This window comes from Sapajus apella, unplaced genomic scaffold (assembly GCF_009761245.1).
Source record: "Sapajus apella isolate SASKATOON/1434 unplaced genomic scaffold, GSC_monkey_1.0 scaffold81, whole genome shotgun sequence".
In the NCBI taxonomy this organism is placed as follows: domain Eukaryota; kingdom Metazoa; phylum Chordata; class Mammalia; order Primates; family Cebidae; genus Sapajus; species Sapajus apella.
The window spans coordinates 3,848,454-3,871,015 of record NW_022437021.1 but is presented as its reverse complement, the minus strand read 5'-3'; the positions used below and the strand labels follow the sequence as shown (position 1 = coordinate 3,871,015).

The window sequence follows — 22,562 nt, the reverse complement described above, 5'->3', positions numbered from 1 at the left end:
TCCTAATTTCCTGTGAACTTTTCTGGTTTCTGTTGGTTTGCATCCTTGGTCAGAATTGTTCCAGGTACATATGTGACTGTTAAGACAAATGATCATTTATTTCCATGCAGATGGAATTTTAAAAGCTACAAGTACTATAATTGTATTTTTTTTTTCCTTAAAGGAAGAATTCAGGGAACTTCGAGAACAGCCGAGTGACCCTCAAGCTGAACAAGAGCTTATTAATAGTATTGAACAAGTGTATTTTTCTGCGGATTCATTTGATATTGTTAAATATGAGCTGGAGGTAAAAAGAATTTCATTAAAATGTATCTAAGGCCTATTTTGTTCAGTGATTGAATTTGTGAGATTTGAGTGCTTTTTTGAGGCATTTATATATTTTTGGTGCCAAAATAGGTCTGTGATTACCACATTGTGATTAAATCAACTGTCAGCATTGTTTAACGATGAAATTATTTTTTTTAATGTAACTTTAAGTACAACTGTAGAATATTGGTCAGGGAAACATTTCTGTATTTTTGGTTTTTAATTTTTAGCACCAATGCATTAGTATGCTGTTTCTATCCTATTTTATATATTGTTTATGTGTAGGGAAGCTCAGACTTTTAATTATGAAATGTGTATTTACATAATTGTTTAGTCATAATAAAGATTCTTATGCCATAATGTTTATAATACTGACATTTTAAATTTATGGGAACTTTAACAAAAGCCAGAAGAGTGAAATTTAGTTTTAGATACAACCAAATGCTATATGCATTACATACAGCTAGTCAGTTCCCAACTCAGTTTGATGTTTCATCAGTCAATTGACTGAGAATGTTTCCCTGTATTCACAATGGTATGCATATTTTGGTTCGTTTCCGATACTGTTCTCTGAAAGCTGATGTAATCCAGAATGTTGTCCAACTGTCACACAGTAGTACTTATGGTTTGTAATATTCCAGAGGAGAAATCTGTTTTGAGCTCTATTATAAACAAATAGGGATGTATCTGTGGATGGTAGAGTTGGGGTTAGGGTTAAGGACTTTCTCACATCCTCCTGTCAGAGGTCATGGCAGCAGTGTCTGCCAGCTTAGGGTCCAGCGTCCCCAATGGTCCCCCAAAGTCCCCCGGGTCCCCAGAAGGTAGAGCAGCAGCAGTGAAAGTAACAAGGCTGGATGAAGGATGGAACCAGAGGGCTGTGTGCTAAAGATGTGTAGACTTTTGTGGTTGGAGTCTAGGAGGGAGGTTGGGAGGACAGGCAGCATGGAGGGCAGTGGGATGTGATGCTGTTTTGTTTGCATAGATTGTAGTTCACTAGTCAGAAGGGTCCAGGTAAATGAAACCAAATTAAACAATTTATTTTTTCTTCTTCATTCATGATTTTTTTTTTTCTGTAGAAGCTTCCACCTGTTCTCAATTTGCAAGAATTAGAAGAGTACAGAGACAAATTGAAACAACAGCAAGCTGCAGTAAGTAAAAAAAACCATGTTTTCTACTGACAAAACTGCAGATGAAACATAACAGAGAGGGATAATGTTTGCAGATTTATGGTTTTAACTAATAATTAACATAGAAACAAATCTTGTTTAACATGACTGATTCAAATGATGCATTTGTATTAAAATTTAATGCCTGTGGTTTTCCTTATGTTACTTTGATAGATTTGCTTCTAGAACTTGGCATTTTCTCTCTGTAATCCTAAATGTGATCAAAGAACTTTGAACTTCGTTTTAGATTAGTAGGTACCTTTAGGCTCCTTGTCATACATACATGATTTCCCTACCCATAGTTTTGTAACTGAGTATTCTTTTTTGGCTTTTGAGACAGGGTCTTGTGTTGCCCGGGTTAGAGTGCAGTGGCACTGCTAGGGCTCACTGCAGCCTCTCTCTCCTGGACTCAGATAATTCTCCCATCTTAGCCTCCTGAGTAGTTGGGACTACAGGCATGTGCCACTGTATCTGGCTATTTTTTAAATATTTTGTAGAGAAGGCGTCTCACTATGTTGCCCAGGCTGGTCTCGAACTCTGGGACTCAAGCAGTTCTCCTGTCTCAGCTTCCCAAACACTGGGATTACAGGCGAGAGCCACTATGCCTGGTCCTGTAATGGAGTATCCTTTTCTCAGAATAAAGGTCCCCGTGAGATTCAGAAAATCTGAGTTGTAGTCACTATTTAACTATGAAGTTGTATAAATCATTTAACCTCAGTTATTCCCTTTTGTTTATCAATGAAGTGATAGGTTAGGCTTGCATTTTCTTTAATGCTGTAAAATTTCTGTGATTGTATAATTTCTTCATGTTAGGCCAAACCCACTTTATGAAATTCAGATTCTACTGTAGGGGGCTTAATTAATGGTAGCACGTGATATTTTTTTCAACCAAAGGACCAGTAGGAATAAGTTTATCTGTTTGAATTTAAGATATGATTTTTAATAATACAACTGGCAAACAAAGGAAGGTATACTTTTCTGTTACACTCAGAAGTCTTAGTGGCGTGGTAGGGCAGTCTTGGGCAGGAGAAGGGATTTGAGCTCTAGAGCAGCAGTTACCAATTCTTTTGGCACCAGGGACCAGCCTTGTGGAAGACAATTTTTCCATGGACTGGTGGGGGGTTGAATGGGGATGGTTTCAGAGTGATTCAAGTGCATTTCATTTATTGTATACTTTATTTCTATTATTATTCCATTATAATATATAATGAAATAATTATTCAACTCAGCGTAATGTAGAATCAGTGGGATCCCTTAGCTTGTTTTCCTGCAACTAGATAGTCCCATCTGATGGGAGACAGTGACAGATTATCAGGCATTAGATTCTCATAAGGAGTGCACAACCTCGATTCCTCGTATGCGCAGTTTACAGTAGGGATAGGGTTAGTGCTCCTGTGAGAATCTAATGCCATCGCTGATCTGATGGGTTGAGCAACTCAGGCTGTAATGCAAGTGACTGGGAGTGGCCGTAAATACAGATAAAGCTTCACTTGCTCACCTGCCACTCAATTCCTGCTGTGTATCCTGGTTCCTCACAGGCCATGGATCAGTACTCTATTACTAGACAATCCTGGGGAACGTTTGGAATTATTAAAACGATATTTAGGAATAACATTGATATTTCTTCATTAATTGAAGTCTAAAAGCCATTTAACATTTGATTTTCTTAACTTTAGTGGAATCTCTCTTTCTAGACAGAAACTATGAGTGTATCTAAAAATTAATTTACATAATTTCAAAGATGCTTGAGGCAGATTAAGAAAATGTGAAAGGGTTAATGCATTAGTATAGTGGACATGCAATGTTTTGTTCTCAGTTGGCCTGGGGAAGGCGGAAGGGGAGCCAATTGTGTTTCTGGAGTATACACTCCCTAAATACCTTCTGTGTGTCCTGCTTCATGCTGCATGTGCTGTATCTGTTAGTGAAGATGGCAGGTACCCTGAAATGGTGGAATTAGAGCCTCATGTTCAAAATCATTATACTTCTAACTTGCATATATTAGTATTATTCACAGAATACTATACACAACCTTAGATATCTTCATAGCATTCCAAAAAACATGTTTTCAGCTTTTCAGAAGTAGAGGACCAAACTACTTGCTTGTCTTCTTATGCAGCATAAAGGATCTAAAGGGTACAAGCAAGTTTTATTTCCAGATATTGTCTCCATAAATTCAGTTGATTAAAAATCTGCTTAGCAGTTTCATCTTTTTCAATAAAGTCCTATTCCCTTAAAGATGGTTACATTTTTTGATTAATGTTAGGTAAATCAGATAATGAGACTCATATTATTAACAACAATAATGATCATTTATCGAGTTTCTGTTAAGGACAGAACCCGTGCAATGTGCTTTATTATATTACCTCTTTTACTAATTTCATAGCCCAGGGAAATGTATATGGCCATAGTATGCCAGTAGCTGCTCTAGAAGTTATTGGGGAGATCTATGGAATATTCTTTTAAAAATTCAAATATAAAATGTCATAGGAAGCATGAGGCTTGTTCTTTTACTTCCTTTGTTTGATTACATCTTCTTATAGGTATCTAAAAAAGTAGCAGATTTAATCCTTGAAAAACAGCCTGCTTATGTAAAGGTAGGATAATATTTGTTATTTTTTATAGCAGAATTTTAAAATGGTTGAGTGATTTACATTTGGAACTGTCAAAATATTATAATTATTTTTTTGGTCTATAATTCTATAGCAATATATTGACTCTGTGTGTGTGTGTGTGTGTGTGCACGTGTGTGTATCTATGTATGTATATTTTTCTTTTTCATTTGGGGTAATTTATCAAACTGAAGAAGTGAAGGGTTTTTATATATGATTCTAAAGTGATCTCTTGGGTTTTTCAAACTTTGGAAGAGCCGGTGAAAATTACTCCCATTAACAGACAAACAGATTCAGCAGTATTGACCACTCATTGGCAATATAACAATCTGGCTTTAAAATATGATGAAATTGGAACCGTATAACTGAATCTGTGTTTTCATTAGGAGATCAGAGCGTTCAAAATCCATTGAAATGTCTACCAATGTTCAAATGAAGACTTTCATTGTCAAAGCATCTTAGTAAACAGAAATCATATTTGTCCATATCCTTTAATTACCTTGTGACGTTCTCTTGGGTAGAAACATTTAAATAGATATGTTACTGGTATTTGTTTCTTCCTGTCCGTAACAAGTTGGGTCTAGATTTCCTTACAAGCAATACTGACTAAATATTTTGTCATCTGTCATTGTGAAAATCATTTGCAAGTAGTCACTTTAAAAATTTTGTGAAAAATATACTAACAGTTTTCAAGTTCAGGTATTTTCGATGCTACTTTGTTTTTCAAGTAGGTTTTCTTTGAAACTGACTAGAGTTTTTAAGAGTACTATATAAATAAGAAAGAAAAATAAAATACCTCTGATAATAACCTGTACCTAATCTTTCCATAGGAACTTGAAAGAGTTACCTCATTGCAGACAGGTCTTCAATTAGCTGCTGTTATCTGTACAAATGGGAGAAGGTATTTCTTTTGATGATATTTTGTTCTTTAAGCTGGATAATATTTCAAGAATAACTATAGAATCTATAATTAATAATTGATTTTTTAAATTATGGCTGTGGTTTCTAGAATATCATTCATTAAGCAAATATGTATTATGATCTAAAGACTACGCTAAGAGGGTTTGTGGGAAATATCTCTAAATCTACCTATGGGTTTAAAAAAATTACTGTTTTTGTATTATTTAGACTAGTGCTTCTCAAACTATTTGTGGCGAAGGACCTATTTTTTTCTTCCTAAAATTTCCAATCTGTTACAGGCTGTTATTTTTAAGTAATGCAATAAAAACAAATTAGTAATAAAATGAAATAAAGAAGGAAAGACATATAATACAGTGTTGATTTTTTAAAAATTATTAGAGTCACAAAGAATAATTATTCTGTCAGCTTTTACACAAAGTGTTTTAAGTGGTTATTCTCAGTTTCTGTACTTTTTTGTTATAGACCACTAGCAGGTTGTGAATTGGCACCAATCTTCTCACGGTGTTCTGAGTAATGTTGGTTTAGACTGGCCATTGAGTATATTTGTCAAATAGTAGTTTAAATCCTTGGTTTTAATGTAATCCATTTCACTGCTTCATTAGTTACCTAATTGTTCTGTGCAGATAGTATTATTATTATAATAAAAAACATTTAACTATTTATTGTTCACTTTTGCAGACACTTGAATATTGCAAAAGAAGGTTTTACTCAAGCTAGTTTAGGCCTTCTTGCAAATCAAAGGAAACGTCAGTTGCTGATTGGACTTCTGAAATCTCTGAGAACTATAAAAACATTGGTATATATGGGTCATTTTAAAAAATATTAAAACTGAATTTTGTGGTTGAAACAGATTTTACTTTTGATTTTTGTTTTTTCAGCAAAGAACAGATGTACGCTTAAGTGAAATGCTGGAGGTAAGTTAACAAGTTTTGGAAATTTAAAGTTGTAGTGATATTGTATGGAAACATTAAAGCAGACAAAATTCAGAAGTGCATTTTTCTCAAATTGGTATATGATATAAAGAGTATTTTTAGACACATAAAGATACTTGCTCTGGAGCCTTTTTCTATTGACATGGTATATACTTCATTTAGAAAAGCAAATGTATTTAGGGAAACATTTATCTTATAATAACACTGGAATGTTAACAATTTGATTGTATTGCATCCAAACAACAATAAAAATTAACATCTTTTTAATCTAACAAATAGTAGTAATTAAAGGAAAGTGCGATACTGTAGTTATGTTCAGTATCATGTATTAATTGCTTTTCTGAGAGAGCCATCTGTTTTCTCTTTGATGCATTCTTAGCATTTTCTGTTTACTTCTGTCATAAGGTTCACCAAAGCATAATGTAATATGTATGTTTCCTCATAATACCTGAGCTCCTTGGGGTAGGTACTTTGTCCTTATCAGTATCACCAGTGGTTTGAATTGCATCTGCTCAATTTAGAATTGAGCATAGGGAAAAGTTTTTGTGGTTTTCCATATAATTATTTTATTACTTCTCGACTATTACCGCGAACTAGGGTTTCAGAAACTCATATGAAAAATTCATTTGGCATTAAGTTACTGTTAGGTGATAAAAATACTCTGAGGTTATTAATATGTTGTTTTTTTCCAAATTTACTTCTTTAGAACTATTTATTTTTTTGGTGGTAAATTGTTGAATATCAATTACAAACAGAATGCAAACTATTCTGGAGCATTTTATATAGGCATTACTCTAAGAAGATATGTTAACAGTTAAAGAAAACCTTTCTTGCAAAGCAGCTAAGGCTTTAAGATTTATCCATAAGTCATGGTCTCAGAAGGCTGTTACTTTGAGGGAATAGAATATTTTAAATATTTCTTCTATATATATATTTTAGGCCTGGAAATAGTTGCCTCTTATATTTTGTCATTTATCTATCATTGATAATCTAAGAGGAATTAATTTTTTTTTGATTCTGTAACTTTTGGTTAGAATATGAACAGAGATGTGTTTTTGTCAAGGGCTTTAAGAAAAAATGTTTCTAGTCTAATGACTCCTGTTGTTGTCATCTTGAAGGAAGAAGACTATCCAGGAGCTATTCAATTGTGCCTTGAATGTCAGAAAGCTGCCAGCACTTTTAAACATTACAGTTGTATAAGGTAAGGTCATATAAAAGTTTTAAAGCAGATTCTATTGTCAGTTTTTTATGTAGCAGTTGTGTAACAATGTTAATAAACATTGAAAGCTAGTATAAAGTACTAGTTCTAGTTTAACATTCATGTTTATATATGGGTAGTACAATAAAATGAAAAATAATAGGTTTTAAGGTGTGAAAGATTAGATAGTTATCATTCCTGCTTTTTTTGGTCACCTCACTGAAACTTATTTTTCGTATTTTTTCCAATCGAATTGCTTCTATTTTTCTTGTTTATTTATTTATTTTTAACACTATTTATTTATTATTACATTTTAAGTTCTGGGATACACGTTCAGAATGTGCAGGTTTGTTACATAGGTGTACATGTGCCATGGTGGTTTGCTGCATTCATCAACCCGTCATCTGCATTAGGTATTTCTCCTAATGCTATCCCTCCCCTATCCCCCTACTCCCTGTAAGACCCTGGTGTGTGATGTTCCCCTCCCTGTGTCCATGTGTTCTCAGTGTTCAAAACCCACTTATGAGTGAGAAAATGCAGTGTTTGGTTTTCTGTTCTTGTGTTAGTTTGCTGAGATTGATGGTTTCCAGCTTCATCAATGTCCCTGCAAAGGACACGAACTCATCCTTTTCTATGGCTGCATAATATTCCATGGTGTATATGTGCCACATTTTCTTTATCCAGCCTATGATTGATGGGCATTTGGGTTGGTTCCAACCCTTTGCTATTGTGAATAGTGCTGTAATAAACATACATGTGCATGTGTCTTTATAGTAGAATGATTTCTAATCCTTTGGGTATATACCCTGTAATGAGATTGCTGGGTCAAAATGGTATTTCTGGTTCTAGATCCTTGAGGAATCACCACACTGTCTTCCACAATGATTGAAGTAATTTACACCCCCATCAACAGTGTAAAAGCGTTCCTATTTCTTCACATCCTCTTCAGCATCTGTTCTTTCCTGACTTTTTGATGATTGCCATTCTAACTGGTGTGAGATGGTATCTCATTGTGGTTTGATTTGCATTTCTCTAAGGACCAGTGATGATGAGCTTTTTTTATGATTCTATATTTATAGAGTTGTAGACAAGAATAAATGATCTGTTCATATTTCCATTGCATCTCTTGGGAATTCTTCCTTAATTTTGCCCAGCTTATAAATATTAAGGATATTATTGCAGCTTGTTTTTAAGATCCAGATGGTTCAAGCATTTGGGTCCTCATGATAAGAAGTCTTTTGGAAAATTTAAGTATAATTTTAATTTATATAATAATCATGTTTGTAATATTTAAGTGATTTTGTATTTAATGTGTTACGTCTTTTGTTTATTGTTAAATGTACAATAGAAAAATAGCTACTGCATATTTTGGTATTATTTCTAACTTTATTAATAGCATTTTGGTTTGCTTAAAATGAAGAATTTGCATTACTTGTGATAGTACCTTGGAGAAGCTCTGATCCCTAGGTGTAGTTTCCAATATTCCTCTAAAGCCATCACAAATAAATGTACAATCTAAGTAAAATAGTGTACGTGCCAAGTAAATCCAGTTTCAAGTTAAATTTATACCTATCCCAGATTGTGTTCCGTTTGTCTCTCCTGAATGGAGATTTTGGCATTCAGTGAGCATGACTCACTGTTGTTATAGATGTTGTTTGCTAGTACCTGAAAAGTAAACATATTATAGTAGAGCAAAACATTAATATAGGTTTGAATTAATTTAAAAAAATTCTCTCATATCATAGATCTTTGCTGGTTATAGGCTAAGGGCTGGATTGTTTGCTCTCAGAGATGCTATTTAAGTCCCTATGTTGTTTTTTTCTTTAAAACATGCAGATTGAAGTTGTACATTTGTTTGTTTGTGATGGAGTCTTACTCTGTCGCCCAGGTTGGAGTGCAGTGGCATGAACTTGGCTCACTGGGTTCTGATTCCTGAATTCAAGCGCTTCTCCTGCCTCAGTCTCCCAAGTGGCTGGGATTACAGGTGCCCACCACCATGTCTGGCTAGTTTTTGTATTTTTAGTAGAGACGGGGCTTCACCATGTCCACTTAACTCCTGACCTGAAGTGATCTGCCAGCCTCCGTCTCCCAAAGTACTGGTATTACAGGCATGAGCCAATACACCCAGCTTGAAGTTACATGTTTTTTATTTGGTTAGGATATTAATTGAGTAGTACCAGTGATACTTTAGTTTTGTCCATTTTAAGAGTGACTGTCATTATTAGAAACTTGATGATGTCATTTACACTTACTAGGTTAAGTAAATAGAGAATTAGTTTTAGTATGTTGAATGTATTCAGAAATTTCTAACAAGCCATTCTAGGTCCTGAAAAAAACAAATCCATTTTAACCAAAGCATCCATTTAGTTCATTTTGCAGTGATAAATCTGTTATATGATAACAGCTTGATTACTGGGTGAAAATAATTCAGATGGTTATGTATTTACAGAGTGTTTATGACAGGTACTTTGCTTTGAAATTGGCAGTATGGTGATAAGCCACATACAGTATAATCAGTATAATCCCTGGTTTCATAAGAAGCATAATCTATCAAGGATTTAACATAAAGTAGGCACCAGTAGATTTAGGTTTTAAAGAGAAGGAAGTTGTGCATACAGTGGAACCATTTGGATCTAACTCTCCTTTGGGGATCAAGACTAAAGGAGGACCTGAAGGAAGAGCAGGAGGACTTAACGTAGGCCAGGATATGAGGGTTGTGTATAGGAAACTGTCTACACCAGGAATGAAATCTTTGTCACAGAGATACCAAGCAAAATGAAGACTGAAAATATGTATATATTGGATTTATAGCAACAGAGAGGTCATAGTTGACCTTTTGGGGACAGATATGGTGGGAGTTGGTTGAACTATCAAGTGTAAGGTGGGGAAATCTTATGACGAGGACAGATGTGGAATTATGAAGGAGAAACATCAATATTTGAAAATTGGTGGGAAAGAGAAGCTGAAAATAAAATGGCATAATAATATACTAAGGCTTTGCAGGGATTATAGCAGAGATTGACTTTGAAAAGGTCACTATCTATTATAATGGGAAAGAACGAGCATGGAATTTGTTGGCAGGAAATTGAGGGAGCAGGTGATGTGTTGAAACTTTCATATAATTAAAAATCTATTTTAGCTTTGCTAAAGTAAATGTCTTACATGATGAGTGTTAACTGTAAAAAATCTCTCTGAAAGAAATTCTTATTTGAGCTTTCTAAAATTGATATAAAAGTGCTTCTGAGCACTTTTTAAATTAATGGACATAGTGATATGTGGAGGAGGCGTGGCTACAGTTATCGGATGAAATAAAAAGGTTGAAACTGAAAATATTTAAATTAATAGTTATTTTATTTTCAGTAATGCAGTGTATAAGCAGCATACTGTTTTTAGATAAGTGAGTCATGCATGTGATAATAAGAAAAATTGGTCTTATTCTCTGCAAATAGGTAAAAATACATTACACATACATTCAAACATACCAAGGAATTCTTTGTAATGGGGTTTTACTTTAGATATCTTAGGAAAACTGTTAGATAAAGTTGTGTTTTTAACTTGGTGATTTAGTGACAGTGTCAGGGTGACTCAGAGAGCAGAGATTAGTTGGAGCTGTCTGGTGGATGATGATAGCCCCTCTGCTAGTGTTTCTTCTCCACCCCATACCAGCACAGCGTCATTTGCCAGCCACCATTCACCTGCCTAACGCCATTCCCTCTTTCCCTTCACCTGTTGTTTTACTCTTTTTTGGTCAGGGAAGGAAGAGTGTTGATTTTATTTTCTCTGTTTCAAAGACGCAGTGAGATGGGCCAGAGGGGTCTTAATAGCGATGTGCTCAGGAGGTTAAAGGTGAAGCCAAAAGTGGACAGCGATAGCCCGGCTTCTGTTAGCCCAGCTCTTCTCTTCTGTACACCCATGTCCTCCTAACTAGGATACAACAAAAGGTCCTCCTTGTTTATATGCTAAAGCATAATAAGTTTATTCACTTCTTTTGTAGATGATACGATGTGGGATATAGGGGTAGAGTTAATTGATATGTGGGTCGTGTTGAGTCCGAAAGATAAAAGACATTATTATTGTAACATTCTTTTATTTTTGTCTTTATAAATTAGATACACCTCTTATTTTCTGTGTGTTTTTCTTTCTTTTGCTCTTTTTCCTCTGGTCTTCCTAGTACACTGTTGCTCTCTAGTTGGGCCTACTCATACAGGATTCATCCACGTTTTAAAAATGTATTTAATTGACTTGGGCTTGTGGAACTTAGCCAAAGGCAAGATTTAATCTTTGCTTGGACCTGAGTGAATTAGAGTGAACAAGCATTTTGCATTCTAGTAATCATAAGAACAGTAATTAACTTCCAACTGAATTTATATATTCTCATTTTTTTAAACATTTATATATATATTCCAATTCTTGTTGATGACTAGAGAATCATAAATATTTTCCCTTTAGAAATGGTTTTTAAGAGAATCACCCCATGATGTAGAACATTTCTGAATTCTGGTGTGACTCTTTTTTTTTTTTTTTTTTTTAAGCAAGTTTATATGCACAGTGTACCTGATTGTCTACCTCTTAATTTTTCCTTGGCAGATTGTGTGTTCCTCTTTTCTTTCCTAGTCACATCACTCCTTTATTGGAAATAAGGTTTTTGTTTTTGGTAGAGAGCAGAGACCCTGTGGTCTAAGGAGAGTTACTTGGAGTAGCTAACATGGAAAAACTTAGGGCTGACTCTTCCGATTCTGAAAGTAGGAAAAACAGAATTTACATATTTGCTTCTGCATAAACAGATACTGACTCTATATCTTGTTAAGTCTCACGTTATATGACTAGGTAGTTTAATACATGAAATGCCAAGTATAATCAGCCTTCTGTATCCATGTTTTCTGTATCTCTGGATTCAACCAGCCAGAAATGGAAAGTATTTGGAAAGAAAAAAGCAGCAACAAAAATAACAGTACAACACAAAAAATAACAATGCAATATACAAATAAAAATTAATACAACGTAACTTTTTACATGCATTTACATTGTATTAAACATTATAAGTAATCAAGATGATTTAAAGTACAGAGGAGGATGTGGATAGGTTATATGCAAGTGCTGTGCCATTTTATATAAAAGACTTGAGCATCCATGGATTTTGATGTCTACAGAGGGTCTCAGAACAATCTCCACGTAGACTAAGGAATGACTGTCACATAATGATGCAGCCAGTTGGTTGAAAAAATGAAAGAACTGGCACTTCCTCTGCACCTTGTATCTTCCTTGAGATGTGCCATGTTTCAGCATTTTTAATAAAAGATACAGTAATCCCAGTTTTGTCCACTTTTATAACTGACCGAGAACATTTTTACATTATTTGACATTTCCTGAGTTGATTGAGAGAGTCATTTAGTGGGATTTATTGAGAATAAGAATCAGAATGTGTTTATGCTAAAGCGTATCTGTGAATAAAGTACTTAATTTCTTTTTCACTTGGAATTTGTCTAAATTTGTTTCAAAAAAAGTAATTTTTAAAAGTCAAAACTGGTTTATTACTAGATTTCATTTGAAAGAAACTACTTGAGGAAGCCTGATAGCATTATGCACTGAGAAGTTTGCATACTACTGAACTAGTTTGTTGAGTACTGTACTTTAACATAAACAGATGTATTAAATGTCTAATAATCTTTCAAGAATCCCTTCATTTTTTCTCAGAATATGATCTTGGTAGTTTAGTGAAACTTGTAGGTTGTAGAAAGTCTTTACATCCTATGGCAAATGAATGCAGCTTACAAATTTAGCAATACTGGGAACTTTTCTTCCGCTATTGCATTTAATTTATTTATAGCAAGATGTGCCTACTTTCTTCCTCTAAGGTCAGAGACCTTAAGGAGCCCTGCCTTGAGTAATATTTGAACATTGATTGTTTCTTCTGGGTTGCCAGGCCTCAGCTTGATCCACTGTCTAGATCCTGAGTCTTTGTTGCTTGGTCAGCTTGGACCAAGTTTTTGATGCCATGCTATGATGCTACCACCTGCACTCCTTTATCTTTTATTTTAACTTATTTTTCTCTGCCTCCTTCTTCCATGTTGTGTTGTTTTAAATAATGTAAAATAATAGTTGCATGTGGCAAAAATCATAATAAACAAGAGGGTTTTAAACAAAATGCAAAGGGTTTTCTTTCTGCCCCATTCAACTTTCCCTTTCCTAATCCCTGGAGTAAACCACTTTTACCGTTTACTAATTTTAAAAAAGTAATACACACACACACACACACACATAATTTGTATGTATACAGTATACATATACTGTATACTGTATACATATACAGTATACATATACTGTATACTGTATACATATACTGTATACTATATACATATACAGTATATATATACATGTACACTGTATACATATACACATATACGGTGTTTTAACTTTTATCAGTTGACCAACTAAAAGGTCTTCTGCTGAACTCTAGCATGGGCTTGGCAGACTGTCTTTAAAGGGCCTGATAGTAAATATTTTAGATTTTACATACCATAATGTTTCCGTTGCAACTATTCAACTCTGCCTTTTTAGTCTGAAAGTAGTTGTAGACTAAATGTAAACAAAGGGATGTGGTTCTGTTCTAGTAAAACTTTATTTAGAAACATAGGCTTCCAGCTGGATTTTGCCTTCAGGTTCCGATCTCTGATCTAGAATTATAGTTAATAAAGTGAGATGTTTTGAACATATTAGCATATTAGTAATGGACTCTGAGCTTTGTGGTAATAGATAAGGTCAGGGATTTTTTTTTTTTTTTTTTGAGACGGAGTCTTGCTCTGTCACCCAGGCAGGAGTGCAGTGATACGATCATGGCTCGCTGTAACCTCCACCTCCCTGGTTCAAGCGATTCTGTTGCCTCAGCCTCCTGAGTAGCTGAGACCACAGGTGTGTGCCACCATGCCCAGCTAATTTTTTCTATTTTTAGTAGAGATGGGGTTTCATCATGTTGGCCAGGCTGTTCTCGAACTCCTGATCTCAGACGATCCTCCCGCTTCGGCCTCCCAAAGTATTGGGATTACAAGCCTGAGTCACCTCACCCAGCCAAGGTTAGGGACAGAGTTAAGTAAAGTTAAGTAAAGACAGAGATCTAGTTAGATCCAAAGTGATCTTAGGAGTTCTATTATAGCCCATGTATGATTTGAAGGATCATATAGGCACTTCATGGTACTTAAAAGTTGTTGGTTTAGCTTCAGAGAGTTTAAAAATCAGGTTTTCTCTGAGATGTCCTGATAAATTCTCTGCTTCCTGTAAGTAGATTGAAAACCACTGGAATAGGCTCTGATTAAACAGACTGGAATGTCAACGTCTTTGGGCCATGGATATACAGTATAAACTTGGAAGAACATTTACTTAAGCTAATTCTAAAAGTTTTAGAACTTTACTGAACCATGTACAAATTGGGCAATTGAGTAACATGTTTTCAGCAAGTAAAAGAATCATGAAACGCTAGCACTGAAAGCAGCCCTTTCTCTCTAGCCCACCTTTATATAGGAAACTGATGCCTGGAGATATTAAAGGACGTGACTTAAATCATATGGTTTGTTAATAACAGACTGGGGAAAGATTATTAAGATATTATTGCTGTGCCATCTTGTCTTTTTGTACAGTCAGATTTTTTCAAAATCTTGATTTGTATGCAACCTTTCTAGGACTCATTCTTGCAAGTGTATGTGTGTCCTAAATCAGCTGTTTAAAGAACACTATTAATTCGTTCTGTATGGCTAAGTTATTTTTAATATTTCCTGTAGTGATGGTAAAAATGCTTTGTAGAATTGTTTGATTCATTCCATTCAGCTTGCAGATAGCTTTTAAAGGCTTTTAGCCTTCCATCTTAAAATTGCTAATTTTTTTGACCATAATGTTGCATTTATTTATCAAAATGTTTATGAATGGATCCTTTTAACATACTTTGATTAATTGATCAAAATGGCTTGAATTCATGTTTCTAAATGATAGCTAAGAGCTTCTTTAAAAGCTGTACAGTTAATGTCCATTATTTAATCATGTAACTTTTATATATATATTATTAATTAGTAAGAAATTGTTGTCAAATTGCAGTTGTACATTTTGAAAGTATTTTTAATAAAACTAAATTTTTGATTTATAGATTTTTATGTTTATAATTTTCTACATACTATTTACCTTACCACATTTGCATTAAATCTTAATAAATAGAATATAGAATCATTTACCTTTAATAACAACCATAAAAACATCTAGGTTTATTATAATTTCATAAACTAACACTAAACCCCATTTGTTTTGATCAAGAAGCTGAACAAACCATTGCTCTCACCTGTGAATGAATTCAGATATATTTCTTTTTCCCCCAAACTTAAAATATTCCCTAAAGGAATATGTTTACCAGTTCTGAATTACTCATTATTCCATTTATCCTTGCCTCTCTGTATCTGTTACTCTAGGATCAGCCTTGGGTGAAATTTTGAACTCCATGTGATATTGGAATTGTCTTTAACTCTTACTTGTCTCTTTTCTTGCTAAGGCACCTGCAGACCCAGAGTTCAGTGTGGTTCTTTTTCTTCTAAAACATTCTCTTCCCTTTCCTTCTATCTCTGTAGTTTCATTTATTAAGGTAGAGAATAGGGGCTGATGGAATGATGGCAAAATTTTGCCATTTTTCTTTGAATTGCAAATTTGACTCAGAATATTCATTACCTTGTCTGTGTTAGGTAGTAAATTTAGTTCTGGGGAGTCACTGGTGAATAAGCTACAGTGCCTTAAAGGCATGTGCCTTGGAGACATAGCCACAGGTATTCCTTATTATAATACAGGATGCTATAAACAGAGTTTTATGACGGTTATGGAGGTAGTTACTTAACAGGAAAGGATTTCCCAGAGAAGATGGCATTTGAATTAAGCCTGGAAAGATAGATGGTTGTTTGTGAGTGAGAAAGGAAGAAGGGATATTCTAGTTATTGTGAACACTATGTACAAGAACTGAGGGTGTGAAAGTCTGGAGTTTGTTTCAGGTGCTGTGCACAGTACATATGTCTCAAATATAGGCATTGCAAAGCGAATGGGAAGTTAATTTTTCATGTCAGATTGTTAAAGATCTACATGCTATACTAATTTGGGGCTTTTCTCCCTAGTTTAATAGGGAGATGCCAAAAGATTTAAAGCAGGAGATAAATGTGTGGTTTTTGTTGTTGTTGTTTTTGTTTTGTTTTGCTCTAATTAAGAGCTGCACTCACGGTGGCTAACGCCTATAATCCCTGGGAGGGTGAGGCGGGCAGATGGCCTGAGGTCAGGAGTTCCAGACCAGCCTGGCCAACATGGTGAAATCCCATCTCTACTAAGAATGCAAAATTAGCTGGGTGTGGTGGTGAGCATCTGTAATCCCAGCTACTCAGGAGGTTGAGGTAGGAGAATTGCTTGAACCTGGGAGGTTCAAGAGATTGCAGTGGGAGGCAGAGATTGCAGTGAGTTGAGATCGGGCCGCCGCACTCTAGCCTAGGTGACATAGCGAGATTCCGTCTCAAAAAAAACAAAACAAAACAAAACACGAAGAGCTGCACTCAGATGTATTTAGGGACCAGGCAAGTAACATAAACGTGAGGCTGCCAAATGTAAGACAACAGTAGATGGTAGGGCCCACAGGACTAGAGAGCACTTGCCTTGCCTAAAGTCTCTCACATACAAACCATTTTGACAACACTGCGTCTGCCAGATCATGTAGAATATTGACCAAATCCAATGTGAAGTTAGACCCCTGCTCAGAGCTATTTCTGACGGCTTTTTGAAGGATGTTATACAAAGTTTGGTTGATGGTATTTGTCAAATAAATGGATGAATTGATTTAAAGTAAGTGTGTTGCATGTGCAGATTTGTTAGGAGGCTATTTATTTCATTATTTTATTTTAAGTTCTGGGGTACATGTGCAGGATGTGCAGGTCTGTTACATAGGTAAATGTGTGCCATGCTGGTTTGCTGCACCTATCAACCCATCACCTAGGTATTAAGTCTGGCATGCATTAGCTATTTTTCCTGATGCTCTTCTCCCCACCCATCCCCTGATAGACCCCAGCATATATTGTTCCCCTCCCTGTGTCTCTGTGTTCTCATTGTGCAGCTCCCACTTATGAGTTAGAACATGCAGTATTTGGTTTTCTATTCTTGTGTTAGTTTGCTGAGGATAATGGCTTCCAGCATCATCCATGTCCCTGCAAAGGACATGATCTCATTTCTTTTTATGGCTGCATAGTATTCTATGGTGTATATGTACCACGTCGTCTTTATCCAGTCTATCATTGATGGGCGTTTGGGTTGACTCCATTTCTTGCTATTCACATGTCTTTGTTATTGTGAATAGTGCTGCAATGAACATACACATGCATGTATCTTTATAATAGAATGATTTATATTCCCTAAGTAAAGGGTGATAATTGCTTGATTTAGGACACAGAATTAAGTAAAGATAAGCACAGGTAGATATGGGAAATACCGAAATGAAATGGTAGCAGCATCAGGATTTGATTACAAATTACATATATAGAGAGAAGAATGCAAGATGACTCTGAGATTTTCAGCTTTGTTTGAGTAGGTGGTGATGCTGTGAATTGAGACAGAGAACACAGGAGAAGGAACAGCTCTGACGGAGAGAAGATACTGATTTGTTTGTTTTGGTTTTCTTGGGGTTGGATGAGGATTTATTCAGTTCTTTGAAAGTGTTAAGGCACTATCATAGCTATCCTTTTGGGGGAATTATTTTGGGGACAATAGTTTTCATTCTTCACTTATTTATCCATTCATTACTTTATGGGCAGGAATTATCCTAGAATAATTTTTTTAAGGAAATTTCAGTCCTACCTACAAGTATTCCCTTAATCTATGTCTGAGGATTTGGCTATATTTCAGGCACAAATTCTGGTTAGAGATCTTAATTTTTCTAATAAGGTATCAGCTCTACACTCTTAATTGTCAAAGGATATAGTTTTGCTCACTTTCAGTTTTTGCTGGAGAATATACTCTCCAGTCCTCAACTTCAGTTCAAAGTAGGCTTATCCTATTTGCAGAACATGATCTACTTCCTCTAGATGTTTGGACATTTATTCTTAAGAGCATCAAAAACTGTATACTTGTATTATATTGGTTTTACTTTTTTGACAGATTGCTATGTATATCTGTCTATACATCTATCTCATTCTGGTATTATCTCTTCATCTTGCATTGAAAGGCTCTATAAGAAGCAAATGTAAGGAACCCATTATTGTATGTATTATAAGGATATTGTCAGGGGTGTTTTGCCTTTGGAGATCATGACCTGGCAAAATTTTTTCTCAGAACTTGATGCCAACAAAAGTGATTTTTATATTTTTGTTTTGATTTCTTTTTTTGTTTTCTGAGACCGAGTCTTGCTCTGTCTGCAGGCTGGAGTGCAGTGGCATGATCTCGGCTAACTGCAACCTCCACCTCTTGGATTCAAGTGATTTTCCTGCCTCAGCCTCCTGAGTAGCTGGGTCTAAGGTGCGCACCACCACGCCCAGCTAATTTTTGTATTTTTAGTAGAGATTGGGTTTCACCATGTTAACCAGGATGGTCTCAATCTTTCACCTTGTGATTTGCCCGCCTTGGCCTCCCAAAGTGCTGGGATTACAGGCGTGAGCCACCGCACTCGGCCTTGTTTTGATTTCTTTTTCCCCTTTGAGCTACTGATATGTTCTTATGTTATAGACACTGAATTATGTACTGTGGCCCTCCCTTTTGCTTTGGCTGCTAGGAATTTGAGAGTCAAGTTTATAACCAGTAGATAGCAGTTTTTAAAATGTTTGTCTGATTTTGGTGTGCTAAATGTCTTTCACTTGTTTGTACTATTTTAAAAGCAATAAAGTTTTATTCTTTCTTGTTAAAATATGTTCTCTCTGCTTGCATTTATTTTTTTAGATATCACATCCTTTTTAGTAATGAGATATAGTAATTCAAACAATGTTAGTTCTGTTAATTGTTTTTTACTGACCTAGTAAGAATTAAAGGGGGAAAAAAATCTAGATTCAATCACGTGTCCTAAGTGTATAACTCAGTAAATTTTTATAAAGTAAACATAGATATGTAATTACCACCCAGAAGTAGAAACAGAGTATTTCTAACAGCCCAGAAACTTCTCTCATGTCTCATCCTGGTCATTCTTCTAAAGGTAAGCACTGTTTTGGCTTCTGTCACCGAAATTAGTTTTGCTTGTTTAGAACTTTAAATAAATGGAAGCATACAGTATATAACTATTTTTACTAACTTCTTTTGCCAAACACATTTTTGGGGTTCACATACATTTTAATTGCTATAGGATTTCATTGTGTGAATATATCACACTTTACTTATCTGATTATTCTAGGCAATTGTTTTGTCTCAGGTTTTTGCCTATTAAAAATAATGCTGAGCCCAGACATGATAGCTCACGCCTTTGGGAGGCCAAGCATTTGGGGCATTTTGGGAGGCCAAGGTGGGCGAATTCCAGCACTTTGGGAGGCCAACGCTGGCGAATCACAAGGCCAGGAGATGGAGACCATCCTGGCTAACACAGTGAAATCACCTCTCTACCAAATATATAATACATTAGCCGTGTGTGATTATGCACACCTGTAATCCCAGCTGCTCAGGAGGCTGAGTCAGGAGAATCGCTTGAACCTCGGAGGTGGAGGTTGCAGTGAGTCAAGATTGTGCCACTGCATCCAGCCTGGGTGACAGAGTGACTGTGTCTCAAAAAAAAAAAAAAAAAAAAAAAATGCTGCAAGCATTCTATGTGCTTTTCTGTTCAGTATATATCCAGGACTAGACCTGCTGGGAGGTAAAGTGTGTGTTGTTTCACTAGATACTAGGGTTTTCCAAGAGGTTATGTCAGTTTCCTTTTCCTCTAGCATCAAAGGAGTAGTTCCGTTTGCTCAACATCCTTGTCAACATTTGGTGGTGTCATTTTTCGTTTTTAAAGTATTTTAGCCATTCTTCTCATTCATTTTTTACGGTGTATTTATAGTATTAATTTGTATTTCCTGAATGGCCAGTAGGTTTCAGACAGAATAAAAATAAAGGGTAAAAGTCTTCAGATCACTGAGAAAGAAGATATCCAATTGGCTATTAAACACACAAACATTGTTTATGTAGACACACTATTTAGGTGTTTATCAGCCAATTGGATATCCTCTTTGTCATAGATCTGAAGACTTTTTTCCTTTATTTTTATTCTGTTCTGTTGATCTGCTTATGTATCCTCATGTCAGCACTGCTATCTTATTACAGTAACTTAGTAAGTCTAACCTATTTTAGTATACGTCCTTCCACATTGTTCTTCAAGATTTTCTTGACTATTCTTAGCCCTTTACATTTTTACTTAAATTTTATAAGCAGCTTGTTAATTTTCACACATACACAGAAAGCTACCTGTGATTGTGGTTAGAATTTCTGTTAATGTAATAGATCATTTTGGTGAGAATTACATTGAAGATTTTAGTATATTAACACTGGCCAGATGAATAGGCTCACACTTGTAATTTCAGCACTTTGCGTGGCTAAGGTAGGAGGATCACCTGAGCCCAGGAACTCAAGACGGGACTGGGCAATGTGACAAGACTCTATCTCTACAAAAATTAAAACAAACAAACAAAAAACTAGCCAAATGTGATGGCACATGCCTGTAGTCCCAGCTACTGGAGGTTGAGATGGGTAGATCTGTTTAGCATAGGAGATCAAGGCTTGCAGTGAGCTATGTTCATGTCACTGCACTCCAGCCTGGGTAGCAGAGTGAAACCATTTCTGAACAACAACAACAACAAAAATGTGTTAACATAGCATATACTTCCATGTATTTAAGGCTACTTTATCTCAGTATTTTATTGCATATTTTTTGTTAGACTTATTTCCAGGTATTTGGTTTTAAAAATAGTAAATAAATACTGTTTTCTAAATCTTTATTCCTAATAATATAGAAATTATTTTTATTTTGGAAATTTTACTTTGAAATTATATTTTTCTCTTTATTATTATTTTAAAAAATTTTTTGAGACAGAGTCTCACTCTGTCACTCAGGCTGCAGTGCAATGATGTGATCTCAGCTCACTGCAGCCTCTACTTCCTGAGCTTAGGTAATCCTCCAGCCGCAGCCTCCTGAGTAGTTGGGACTACAGGCATGAGCCACCAATGCCTGGCTAATTTTTTTCTTCTTTGTATTTTTTGTGGAAACTGGGTTTTGCCCTGTAATCCAGGCTGGTCTCGAACTCATGAGCTCAAAGTGACCTGCCTGCCTCAGCCTCCCAAAGTGTTGGGGTTACAGGCATGAGCCACCACACCTGGCTATCCTTTTTCTCTTTAAAAATTGCTGTCAACCTGTCTCCTCAGTGTAGCAGGCAGCACACCAGTCTCATAAAAGTTGTCAATTTTCAATTCTTCAGTTTTTTCAGTTTGATCTGTAGATTCTTGAAGATATTCTACTCACAAAATCCTGTTGCTGGTGGCAGTGACTCTTTTTCCCTTCTAGTTCTTTTTCTTATTGCATTGTCTATATATAGAATCAGCAGCATGTCTTACTATTCATACTCTTAATCTTTGATTTTGTTGATTTATTATTCAGTTAGTATGTATCTAATTAGCACTCAATTTGTCTCTTTTAGAGATAGACACATCTAACTCTGTTTTTTTAAATAGTGAACTGAATTCAAAGCTGCAAGATACCTTGGAACAGATTGAGGTAAGAAGGATTATATCCTAAGTTAAATGGCTTTTTCTTTTCAGAAGGTTTTGAATAGCATAGACCCAACATTGTGTTTTGGCTTTCATGTTATTACCAATGTCTCTAGTTTTCTGTATTTCTTGATTTTCATTTGGAATATCTATCCATGGTCAAGTTAGTGTAAACATTTACTTGTAAATTATGGGATCCCAAAACAGCATTTGACAATATTACCGTTTCCAGAAAAATTCCCAAATTATTTGTCATAGGTATGCTCTCATATAAATGATATAATAGTCAAAATACTTTCTATTATATTTTAGTTATCAGTTACTTTATTATTTTTAAATACTTTCTATTATATTTCAATTATCAGTTACTTTATTATTTGGTGTAGTGGGTTAATTTACTTATAAGTGATTATTGGCTGATGAAAATCCCCGTAAATTCCTAAACCTCATAGTGATACTCATATAGTTCATCAAAAATGTAGAAACTAGGAAGACAGAGATATGTAATTGTGAGTATGAAGCATGTTTTGCCTCTTACATATATTCAGAGTTCATCTCTTTCCTTGTCAGTCTTTGCAAAGGAGGGTATTCATTTTAATAAATATATTTTGTTTCTCCTAGTATTTTACTGTTTTCCTGATAAGAGTATTTATAAAAGTTGAGATTAGACTTTCTAATTACCTTTTGTGAAAATGATTTTTGACCACAAATGCAATTATTT

General features: G+C 35.2%; 1 protein-coding gene across 2 annotated transcripts in view; it reads left to right on the top strand.

The window, feature by feature from the left end:
• VPS50 (VPS50 subunit of EARP/GARPII complex) overlaps positions 1 to 22,562 on the top strand; it is a 127,797-nt gene that overhangs the window by 18,936 nt on the left and 86,299 nt on the right. For both annotated transcript variants that reach the window (XM_032252955.1, XM_032252956.1), the window contains exons 3-10: positions 164 to 286; positions 1,383 to 1,454; positions 4,013 to 4,066; positions 4,912 to 4,982; positions 5,681 to 5,798; positions 5,881 to 5,916; positions 7,053 to 7,135; positions 21,806 to 21,848. In XM_032252955.1, coding sequence (XP_032108846.1) covers positions 164 to 286; positions 1,383 to 1,454; positions 4,013 to 4,066; positions 4,912 to 4,982; positions 5,681 to 5,798; positions 5,881 to 5,916; positions 7,053 to 7,135; positions 21,806 to 21,848 — 600 coding nt within the window. The remainder of the gene's footprint in view (positions 1 to 163; positions 287 to 1,382; positions 1,455 to 4,012; positions 4,067 to 4,911; positions 4,983 to 5,680; positions 5,799 to 5,880; positions 5,917 to 7,052; positions 7,136 to 21,805; positions 21,849 to 22,562) is intronic.